The 12180-nt window shown below is 41.3% G+C and overlaps 1 protein-coding gene across 4 annotated transcripts in view; it reads left to right on the top strand.

Moving 5' to 3' along the window:
* TNKS2 (tankyrase 2) overlaps positions 1-12180 on the top strand; it is a 66136-nt gene that overhangs the window by 7981 nt on the left and 45975 nt on the right. For all 4 annotated transcript variants that reach the window (XM_070057626.2, XM_008270191.5, XM_008270190.5 and 1 more), the window contains exons 2-5: positions 5740-5964; positions 10249-10344; positions 11842-11878; positions 12047-12122. In XM_070057626.2, coding sequence (XP_069913727.1) covers positions 5740-5964; positions 10249-10344; positions 11842-11878; positions 12047-12122 — 434 coding nt within the window. The remainder of the gene's footprint in view (positions 1-5739; positions 5965-10248; positions 10345-11841; positions 11879-12046; positions 12123-12180) is intronic.

Raw genomic sequence — 12180 nt, 5'->3', positions numbered from 1 at the left:
CTCCTTCTAAAAGTGCTCTGGTATATCAGATAGCTTTACAAATGGAGAGGTAGCTTTAGTAGTTTTTCTTTATTCCTTTTTTATTCTCCAATTTAAGATGCCTCATCAAAGTATTTCCTCAGGCTAGGCATTGTGGCACAGCAGGTTAAGCCACTGCTTGGGATACCTGCATCCAGTATTAGAGTGCATGAGATCAAGTCTGGTCTCTTCCAATCCAGCTTCTTTTTAATGTGCACCCTGGGAAGAAGTAGCTAAAAATAGCTCAAGTACTTGGCCCTATCACCCACAAGGGAGATCTAACCAGAGTTCTCAGCTCCTGGCCTGGCCCTGGCTATTGTGGCCATGTGGGGACTGAACCAGAAGATGGAATACTCTCTCTCCCCCTCCCCCTCTCCCTTTCCCCTTTCCTCCCTCTCCCTCTCTATGTTTTGCTCTGCATTTCATATAAACATACTTCTAAAAATTATTTAAAATTAAAAGCATTTTCTCCAGGTAGGTTCTGAATAATTGGGATAGCAGAGCCATTGATTGAAGTAACTGTGAATGGCCTGTTTGGGCCAAACAACGTGATCCACAATAATAATAAGGAAGACTTGAGTCAGTGCTAATGACAGTAACAGATTTGACCTTCCCCTGCTTAAAATTATGCCAAGGGATAATGCTGTGAACAGCAGACAAAAACCCCTGCTTTTATGGAGCTTGCACTTCTAAGGAGGCAGAGAAACAGACCAATTTTTAAAGTGTTAAGGTAGGAAGTAATGTGAGTGGACAGATGGACTGCTTTTGAGTTGATGCTCAGGGTTGGCCTTCTTAAGGTGGTGACATTTAAACAGACTAGACAGTAAATAGAAGTGATGGATGGGGCCGATGCTATGGAGCAGTGAGTTAAGCCACTGCCTACTGCGCTGGCATCTCATATGAGTGCTGGTTCCAGTCTCAGCTGTTCCACTTCCAATCTAGCTCCCTGGTAATGCACCTGGGAAAACAGTGAAAGATGGCCCAAGTCCTTGGGCCTCTGCACCCGTGTGGTAGACTTAGGTACTTCTACCCATAACCCCCTACAGTCTAGTTCTAACATAGAAACCAGAGAGTACTTTTCAGATGCAAGTCATGTAATGGAACTTAGCAGCTTAAAACCCTGTAGTAACTCCCTCCTTTTTTAGATTAAAAAAAAGTTCTTAGAGTGGTCCTCAAGCCTCTGGATCTGGCCCTTCTTAATTCTAACCTCATTTCCTACAGTGCTGCCTCTCAGTGTTCCTCACTGTTAGCAAAGCTGATTCCCTTGTCCCCGTTGTGCATTTAATCAAATGTCACCATCTTGAGGGCAGATTTCTGGCATAGCATTTTATACACCGCTTGAGATGCCCTCATCCTCTACCAGGCTACCTGGGTTTCAGTCCTGTTTCCTTTCCCCATTGAAATTTCCTCATGGTAGAAGGCAGAGATTTGGTCTGTTTGTTCATTTGTGTGTTTCAGGCACCAAGAGTATCAGGCACTGAGTTGAATTTCCTGATCATTTTTTGAATGAATGAATGAGACAGAAAAACCAGGGGAGTGTTGTATCATGGGAACTTCAGAGAAAATGTTTCAGAAAGGACAGAGAAGCCAGTTGTTGAGTGTTGTGGAGTGGTGTAGTCAAATGAAAACACATGTTTCTTTCAGATTTGGCAATGCGGATGGTCTAAGTTGCCTTGTTGAAATCAGTGGTAAGGACGAAGAAGAACCCCAGTTGAAGTTGGGAGGCAAGTGAATGAGAGATAACCCTTATAGCTCTGGTTACAAAGGAGAGCAGAGAAACAGGAGCTTAAGTTCAGGGAGAATCATTTTTATAAAATGGAAGATGCTAGAATATGTTTGCATATTGTTAGGGATGTTCTAGTAGAAAAGGGGAGAGAATAAAGGGAGAGAACAAGAACTCTGAGGTGAGGGAGAACTGATCTTTGGTAAGTGTACCTGTTTGAACACATCTGCTAGAAAACTAGTCAGCTTTATTCCTATTCATGCACTGCTTTAAATACCACCTTTCCTTTCTGGTCATGACTCCAAAATGTGTCTAGCTCTGACCAGTTTCCTGAATTCAGTCTTGAAACCTACTGGATACTTAGCCCATAGGCACCGTCAAGCTAACCAGTTCCCAAAACAAATCTTTTTTTTTTTTTTTTTTTTTTTTGACAGGCAGAGTGGACAGTGAGAGAGAGAGACAGAGAGAAAGGTCTTCCTTTGCCGTTGGTTAACCCTCCAATGGCCGCCACGGCTGGCATGCTGCGGCCAGCGCACCACGCTGATCCGATGGCAGGAGCCAGGAGCCAGGTGCTTTTCCTGGTCTCCCATGGGTGCAGGGCCCAAGCACTTCTTGGGCCATCCTCCACTGCACTCCCTGGCCACAGCAGAGAGCTGGCCTGGAAGAGGGGCAACCAGGACAGAATCCAGCACCCTGACCGGGACTAGAACCCGGTGTGCCGGCGCCACTAGGTGGAGGATTAGCCTATTGAGCCACGGCGCCAGCCCAAAAACAAATCTTAAAACCTCCTGATTTTTTCTTTTTCTTTTCTTTTCTTTCTTTTTTTTTTTAAATTTTTATTTATTTGAGAGGCAGAGTTACAGAGGGAGGGAGGGAGAGGCAGAGAGAAGGGTCCTCCATCCGCTGCTTTACTCCCCAGATGCCACAATGGCCAGAGCTAGGCCAGTCTGAAGCCAAGAGCTTCCTCCAGATTCCCCAACGTGGGTGCAGGGGCCCAAGCTTTTAGGCCATCTTCCACTGCTTTCCCAGCCAGTAACAAAGAGCTGGATCAGAACAGGAGCATCTGGGACACGAACTGGCACCCATATGGGATGCCAGTGCCTCAAGCTGAAGCTTAGCCTACTACACCACAGTGTAGGCCCCAACCTCTTGCTTTATACTATCTCAGAGATCTGCTGGTTGAGTTTAGCCCTTGGCTTCTTTCACCAAATTAGTCTCCCTGGTTCCTGTCAGTTTTCTGTTCGTTGTTTAGTATTCACTGGCAGCATTGTGTGCAGTATTAAAGGATTGCAAACAACCTAACTAACCATGAGAATGAAACTAACTACATTTTGATACTTCCAGTCTGGATAGCCTACTGGTAGGAGTTGATTTCTGGAGTTTTATTAAATGTTTATTTTATATTTCTCCCCACACCTATCATTTTTGAGGAAAATGCCAACATACATACCAGATTGCTGCTTGAGATGCCTGCATTCCATGTCAGTGTCTAGATTTGGATCTGGCTCTGCTTTTAAGTCTAGCTGGGAGACAAGCAGGTGATGGTCCAAGTAGCTAGATCTCTGCCACCCACATGGAGACCCAAATTGAGTGCCCAGCCAAGCTTCAGCTTTTGCAGGCAGTAAGACAGTGAACTAGTAGACAGGAGCACAGTTGTGCGCTCTTACTCTCTTACTCACTGTGTCCCTTCTAAGTAAATAAATGAAGTTTTAAATATAATACAAAATGTTTGCTTGTATGTAAAACTGTGAAAATAACTTTGGAAGTATTTGAAAGAAAACAGATAAGCAGGAGGGGAGCTGGGAGACGGAATAGAGACAGGAAGGAGGCTTCCAGTAAGTATTCCTTTTCTACCAACTTGTGAATGTAACCTGTCCTGACCATCAAATCAGTCTTGATTTTGGTCCTCTTCATCTCTCACATGGACTAGGGTAGCAGCTGTCTAAACTCTTAGGGACCTGTCTATCTCCTGTCCCCACATTTGATCCATTTATCTATACAGTCGCCCAAGTGGTCTTTCTGAAGAAGCAGATATGATGGAGTCATTCTCCTAAACAAATCCAGGAGATGACTCAAAAGATTCAGGGATATTCCCCCTGAGGTCTTTGTGAGAGGAGAAAGGTTTCAACCAGAATAGTTCTTATTTTGTTCAGTTAATTTGCAGCTCTGAGTGCCAAACCTGCACCAGGCGTTGAGTATTTAGCAGTAAAAGTTACAGAGATTGGAATCTTAAGTATAATTATATTGAAATACGCTATTTGAAAAGACTTTGAAAAACACTAGCCTATGATACAAAGTCCAACACTGTGTTAGTGTGACATGGAAGATTCTTCCTGAACTGGCACTTTGGCATTCTGTTTCCTGGCTATTAGAAAGGATTTGCTCTTTCATGCCTCAGTGCTCATGTACATTTTGTTTGTTCTGCTTGGGCTATAATGCTCTTCCCTTGCTCAGCACCTTCTCTCCTCATTCTCCTAATGATCCTTTATTTGTCTGTATGCTTTCAGCTCAGATGTCATCGCTGGAATCTCCTCTGGGGCAGTCCTTTGCATTCTCTGCTTTCCCCCAGTTTGAGTGTTCCCTTCTTTGAGCTCTTGTTTGTCCAAATATTAAATGGTGAGCTCCTTGAAATGAGGGAGAATCAAAGATACAAACATCATTTTTATTATAAGTGCAGAGCCTAGCAATATTACAATAAAATAAAACACCCCACTTGATCTCTTCATCCATCTTTAATTCCTCCAGCACCTGCAACCAGGCCAGCCCCAGACATCCATCTTGGATATTCCCATGCTGGCCATCTTAGAAGGATTATATTTGGGCTTGGTGGTTTTAAGAATATTCTGGAGAAATTACAGAAGGGTAAAGAGTTCCTTTCCCTCTCCACCAACTCACACATAAACCTCTGTCTACTTGAACATAAGCCTGGAATTCTCATCATTTCACAAATAGCTATAAAGAGGTTTTAAGTTCTGATACATGGGAATAAGAAATTGAAAGTCATTGGTACTAAACCAGAATTAGTCAGTAGACCTTTTTTGTTGTTGTTCTTGGTTTCAGGGCAGTTGAGCAGAACTGTAGAATGTGAGCATCTAAAGGAGGCCTCCTTCCTAGAAGGAAGTTTCTCGTGCAGATGGCAAAGTAGGGACTCCTTTAAGGCACCTATTTCACATTTGTGTCTGTGGTCACCTCTCTGTCTCACTACCTAGACAACTGTAAGCTATAAGGAGATCTCCTTTGTTGCTGTTGCTCTCTCATAGCCTCCTGGTTTCACAGAAACATTCTATGAGATAGCTACAGGCAAGGGATTTTAGCAAGACTTAGTCTTGTTACTACACAAGTAGAGAGTTTCATATTTAATTATTGTACACTAATATCAAGAATGCTGTTGGTAAGTGGGAAACATTTTAACTTTAAGCATTCAGTCACTTTATTTCATAATCTTTCTCTGGAGTTTGTAGTAGTACCTCCTAAACACAACTAAGTACATTACTACTTAGTGGAAAGACTCTCTGCCTTTTTTAAAGATATATTTATTTGAAAGTCAGTGTTACACAGAGAGAAGGAGAGGCAGAGAGAGAAGTCTTCCATCCGCTAGCTCACTCCCCAAATAGCCGCAGTGACCGGAGCTGTGCTGATCTGAAGCCAGGAGCTTCTTCCAGGTCTCTCATGTGGGTACAGGGGCCCAAGGACTTGGACCCACTTCTGCCGTTTTCCCAGGCCACAGCAGAGAGCTGGATCGGAAGTGGAGAAGCTGGTTCTCAAATCGGCGCCCATATGGGAAGCCAGCACTGCAGGAGGCAGCTTTACTTGCTATATCACAGCACTGGCCTCCACTTTTATCATTAAGATCGGTTAGTTAATACACTTCAGATCATCATTGAGTTCTCGGGTTGTTGAGTCTACTGTTTTCCATCCTAAAATGTTTTAGCATGGCCTGTACTTACTGATGTATTTTCCTTGGTGAATTTATATTTGGACAATTTGTTTTCTTCTAGGTTTTGGGCGGAAAGATGTAGTTGAGTATTTGCTTCAGAATGGTGCAAATGTCCAAGCACGCGATGACGGGGGCCTTATTCCTCTTCATAACGCATGTTCTTTTGGTCATGCTGAAGTAGTCAATCTGCTTCTGCAACATGGCGCAGACCCAAATGCTCGAGATAATTGGAATTATACTCCTCTTCATGAAGCTGCAATTAAAGGAAAGATTGATGTTTGCATCGGTGAGACCGCTTTTTGGAATTTTCCTGAAATTTTTAACTGTATTAGTCTGTTTTTCATTGCTGTAACAAAATACCTGAGGCAGGCTAACTTTATAAGGAAAAGAGGTTTATTTAGCTCACAGTACTGGAAAATCAAAGGCCTAACACCAGCATCGGTGTGACTCTTGTGAGATCCTCCTAGCAGGTGACAGGAGCATACATGAGTGAGAGCTTACATGCCTGAACAGGAACTCAGGCTGGAATCCCCTAGTCCCTCTTGAGACCACACCCTCAGTGACCTAAGGACCTCCCACCCAACAACTTAGGTCATCAGCTTTGCCTCCCAGGGCCTGCATTAGTAAGGAAACTGAAATGGGGAGCAGAAGCGAGCTGTCAAAACCAGGTTGTCCTTTGTGAGATGATAGCATCCTAACTACTAGACCAAGTACCCACCCAGCTCCACCTGTTGAAGATCCACTGCCTTCTAATACTGCCACCCTGAGGACCATATTTCCCAACAGATGAACTGTGGGTCAAACAAGATATATATAGCAGTAAGTATTCTGAATCTAAATCATAATCTGAAGATACTTCAAATAGTTTGTGGGAAGTGGAATTAAAAGATGACTTTGGTGCAAAAATTTTTTGAGATCCGTGCATAATTTTTTCATAATATTTCCATGAACTTTTTGAAGACCTTTCATATTACTAAATTCTGCCAGGCCAAACCCAAAAACACACCATGATTTAATCTAATCACATTTACTGATTGTCTTTTTGTATTTGGTATTGGGCTTAAATTACTTTGGAGAATAGAGGACGAAGTTTTGTTCTCTAGAAACTCACATTCTCTTGGGGGATCAGATATACAAAGAAGCATATGAAGGTGTAGTGGAGTGACAGAGAATAATGAATGCAGTGACTTGGCAGCAGTAGAAGTCAAGGCCTGATTTTCTGGAGTCTTACCAGGAGTTACTAGAAGGTTTAAAAGGTAAGAAGATAAGAAGGGAATTCTTTATAAAGAGCTTTGAATTTCAGATTAAGGAGCTTTATGTTACTGTGTAGGCAATTTGGAATATTAAAGATTTTTGAGAAGGGGAATGGTGTGGTGAGAGTAATATATTTTAGAGTAATCTGGTAGGGGGCCAGGTAGAATAGATGGCAACAGGGAGACCAGTTAGGAGGCTGTAATTCAGGTCAGATATGATGAGGACATGACCTAGGGTTGCTAGAAATAGAAATGGCAAAATAAAGGGGCATTTGAAGAAAAATTATCAGATCACTCATTCAGGATACTTGAACTCACAAGTGAGCTAGAATTTGTTTGACAGGCTCATCACTGATGAAGAATTATATGTAAGAAGGCTGCTTGAGAGTTTTCATTAACTTGGTATTTACTTTTCTGATCCTAACAGGCTCAAGGATTTTAGGCTCGTTGTCAGCTTATTCCCTTATTTCCTTATGCAAAATAGGAACAATTGAAATCCTTAATAGATAAAAGTAATTCTAACCACTAGGAAGAGACCAGAGACTATGCTAGACTTAAGTTGTTCCTCCCTCTCCCCAAAATGATAAACTATCAGGTAGGCATTTGGCACAGTGATTAAGACACAACTTTGGATGCCTGCATTCCGTATCAGACTGCTTGGGTTCAAGTCTTGACACCACTCCTGAATCCAGCTTCATGCCAGTGAAGACCCTCGGAGGCAACAGGTGATGACTTGAGTAATTGAGTCTCTGCCCCCAACCTGGGAGGCCTGGATGAAATTCTTGGCTTCTGGCTTTGTCCTGGCCCAACCTTGATTGTTGCCTGCATTTGGGCAATAAACCAGCAGATAAGAGGTCTCTCTCTCTGCCTCTCAAAATTTAAAAATTCCAAAACACTATCGATACCAAAGTTTATTGGCTTATCTTAAATTAGGCCATTTATGAAGTTGCAAAACAGATTACCTAGTTACCTCTGCCCAATTCTTCTTTCCTATGTGTTATCTAAATTATTAATGCCCTTTAAAAATCTCCCCTTATACTGCATAGCTCTTCTATAGTACTTCAGAATCCCAGATACATAAACAGTTTCAGTAATACCTAGAGTTTTCTAAATATTTACAGGAACCATGCTATCCAGTATGGTAGCTGAAGACTTGTAATCTGACTTGTCCAAATTAAAGATGCTTTGTAGGATATGAAAATATATACCATATTTCAAGGACTTAGTACAAAAGAAGAATATAAAATATCTCAAAATTTTACATTGTTTATAAGGATAAATATTGAATATTTTAGATGTATTGGGTTACATAAAATGTATAAGATTAAATTGTTTCTGTAGTAGCTGCTGGAAAATGGTGAATCATACATGTGGATCATGTTTTATTTTTAATGGCAGATTGCTGTGATTGTTAGGAGTAGAGAAGAATATAAATTAACCCCATCAAAGAACAGGAGCTTAGCTTACTTTCTTGCATTTGCCTGTCTTCCCTCAGGTCCTTATAAGTGGGTAGAGTGTGCTGGTGTGTCCTCATAGTACTATACAGAGCATAACACAAGATCTCTTTTTGTGCACCTTAATTATAATGTCACAGTTTTAGTTTGGGGTTTAACTCTAAAGAAATAATTCAATGTTTAATGTAATTAACATAAACTGCTCGTCTGGCAACCCCTAACCTGTTATCCCTCAGTTAAGATTTTTTTCAAAAAAATTGTCCTGGTAAGGAGTAATTCACATCTACATTCAATGTACACCTACCTATTCCACTCTGTAGACTAGTTTACCTTGCTGTTCAAGTGTGGCATATTGTGTCATTAATGGACCAGTTCTTTACTCAGTTTTCTTGATTGAGAACATGATGACTGATAGCCTTATAGAACTTATTGAGGGCCGGCGCCGCGGCTCACTAGGCTAATCCTCCGCCTAGCGGCGCCGGCACACCAGGTTCTAGTCCCGGTTGGGGCGCTGGATTCTGTCCCGGTTGCCCCTCTTCCAGGCCAGCTCTCTGCTGTGGCCAGGGAGTGCAGTGGAGGATGGCCCAGGTGCTTGGGCCCTGCACCCCATGGGAGACCAGAAGCACCTGGCTCCTGCCATCGGATCAGCGTGGTGCGGCGGCCACTGGAGGGTGAACCAATGGCAAAGGAAGACCTTTCTCTCTGTCTCTCTCTCTCACTGTCCACTCTGCCTGTCAAAAAAAAAAAAAAAAAAAAAAAAAAGAACTTATTGAAAGCATAAAGAAGCTATCCGATTTTTAAGTTTTTTTGTTTTAAAAAAAGGTTACCTTTTTTTTTTTTTTTTAATTTATTTACTCAGAAGAGTTACAGAGAGGCAGAGAGAGAGGGAGGTCTTCCATCCGCTGGTTCACTCGCCAGAAGGCCACAATGGCCAGAGCTGGGCGGATCAAAACCAGGAGCCTGGAGCTCCTTCAGGGTCTCCCATGTGGGTGCAGGTACTTGGGCCATCTTCTGCTTTCCCAGGCCATACAAGAGAGCTGGATCAGAAGTGGAACAGCCAGGATTCAAACAGGCGCCTGTATGGGATGCTGACACTGCAGGCGGTGGCTTTACCCGCTATGTCACAGCGTCGGCCCCTGTATCATTTTTTTAAAAAGTAAGACATATCTATTTCTAGGCTATCTGTATCTAGATATTTCAGTTCTGTCATGATAGAGTACACTTATCTGACCCTGGTCACTTATTACCAGCTGTGTAAATAGCAAAGGAAAACCTAACATTGAACTGAGGGGAAACTTATCTAATGTGTCTTTAATGAATTAAATAATGCACTCTTTTATCTATTTTACATTTAAAATAACTTTTATCCATACCATCAATATATGAAATATTTTTAAATGACTAAGACTTGGCCGGCGCCGCGTCTCACTAGGCTAATCTTCCGCCTTGCAGTGCCGGCACACCGGGTTCTAGTCCCGGCCGGGGCGCCGGATTCTGTCCCGGTTGCCCCTCTTCCAGGCCAGCTCTCTGCTGTGGCCAGGGAGTGCAGTGGAGGATGGCCCAGGTGCTTGGGCCCTGCACCCCATGGGAGACCAGGAAAGGCACCTGGCTCCTGGCTCCTGCCATCGGATCAGCACGGTGCGCCGGCTGCAGCGCGCCGGCCGCGGTGGCCATTGGAGGGTGAACCAACGGCAAAGGAAGACCTTTCTCTCTGTCTCTCTCTCTCACTGTCCACTCTGCCTGTCAAAAAAAAAAAAAAAAAAAAAAGACTAAGACTTATGAACCAGAATTTTTGAGAAAAATATTTGCTAAAATCGGATTATTAGGTTTACCATTTTGAAAGATAGTGTTGCTATTTTACAGTGCTCTTACAGCATGGAGCTGAGCCAACCATTCGAAATACAGATGGAAGAACAGCGCTGGATTTAGCAGACCCATCCGCAAAAGCAGTGCTGACTGGTAAGTCTGTATTCTCTTTGATTATTCAAAGAAGAATATACAGAGCAAACTTGCCATGTAGACAGTCTGCCTCTTAGGGCCAGTGATCGCAGCTGGGCTTTTAAAATCATGTCACTTCAGTTGCTGCTCTTTTCCATAGACATTTCATACTTGTTTTTTGCTTGAAAAAGGTAAGGTTTGTTTTCTTTTCAAATTGGTATTTAATTTTTAAAATGTCCCTGAATTTTTCAGGTAACTCATATCCACCCACCCTTATATACTGTTTTCATACTCTTTTTTCTCTCTTTTTATGTGTAATCATTTTTGATGGATTCCTTTCAGAAAGCAGCAACTATTCTCTTACTTAAAGACAGATGATTCTCGGTGCACTTATGTCAGTACCTCAAAGAGTGCTAATTGTGCTTTGTTATAACACATTGGTGTCCTTGGAATCTCTTAAGATATATAATACTATAGTTCAGACTGGCAAGTTTTCAAGTTGTGTTTGCTTCCCATATTTTCTCTTTTGTCAGTGTGTTTTCCATTTAAGTGACTCTGCCATCCTATTTTCCAGATTCTTAGAGTCATGCCTGTTCTAAAAGGCAGGACCCTGAGGGATCTGCTGCGAACTTTGGTGCTTGGACTGTGTGATGTCCATTCTGACATAACTAAGGAAATTTAGATTAGTCTCTGAAAAGACTTCTAGAAATATGAGCTGTTACTATGCATATCAATTTATTGTGCATTTCCTCCTTCACTATTGCATATTATTACATGCTTTTAATCTTCCTTAAAAATCTTGAACACAAAATGCCTTAGCATTCAGTACACAATTGTGGGCATGAGTTCAGATGTTGTCTCAGCAAATCATTTTCTTAATTTAAATTTTAGTAATTTCATAGTTTGTGTTCATTTGTAAATATAAAAGCTATGAGCATAAAAATTTATAGTTAACTTTTCGTATTTAAAGTAGCATTAAATAAAAATCTTAGCATTGCAAAATCTTATGGATTCAAAAACATGTTAATGAGAATGTTCAGTTAATGATGCTATAGATAATTTTCTGGTTTCTATAATGTTGGTATGTTGAGTTTTGTTTTTGTTTTGACTGAAGTTGTAGATAACATCTTTTTGTCAGTTATGAAAATAATGTGCTTATTTAGGAAATTGGAGGGGAAATAAACCTCAATAGTCTGCCACTCAAAGCAAACTTTGTAGCATGTTGGTATATTTTCGTCTGGGCTTTTCCTTTTTCTGTGCATGGTGTTTTTGTATAGTTGCAGTCATGCTTCGTTATGTGAAGTTGAATCATTCTTTTTTCCACTTTGATAACAAAGGTATTCTTATTGCACAACTTTTAAAACTGCATAGTATTCTATTTTATTAACCATTTTCTGTTTATTGGAAATTTATTTTCAAATTTATCTACCTCATCAGTACAGTACAGTTTAGTGGCATCTTTTTGCATAAAACATTAATTTTTAAAAATTTTCTGCTCATTTTTGTTCTAATTCACAGGTGAATATAAGAAAGATGAACTCCTGGAAAGTGCCAGGTGTGTACTAATGTTGTAAACGTGTACCGTGAATATGTTACCACTTAAAATTTTTTTATAATGGCCTTTTTAAAAGAATGATTGTATTTGGGGGGGATGGTTATAATACATGTCTCTAGAGAGAATCATGAGAAGTACAAATTGTTAATACGTTTTTATTTGTTGTAGGAGTGGCAATGAGGAAAAAATGATGGCTCTGCTTACACCATTGAATGTCAACTGCCATGCAAGTGATGGCAGAAAGGTACTTCCTCTAGCAATTAAATGTCTGCTCATCTGGTAGTACAAAGATGCGTTTCTCT

This window comes from Oryctolagus cuniculus, chromosome 15 (genome assembly GCF_051225735.1).
Source record: "Oryctolagus cuniculus isolate XC-2025 breed Fujian yellow rabbit chromosome 15, ASM5122573v1, whole genome shotgun sequence".
NCBI classification, from domain to species: domain Eukaryota; kingdom Metazoa; phylum Chordata; class Mammalia; order Lagomorpha; family Leporidae; genus Oryctolagus; species Oryctolagus cuniculus.
Note: the sequence above shows the minus strand (reverse complement) of the source record. Positions and strands in the feature narration are given on the sequence as shown.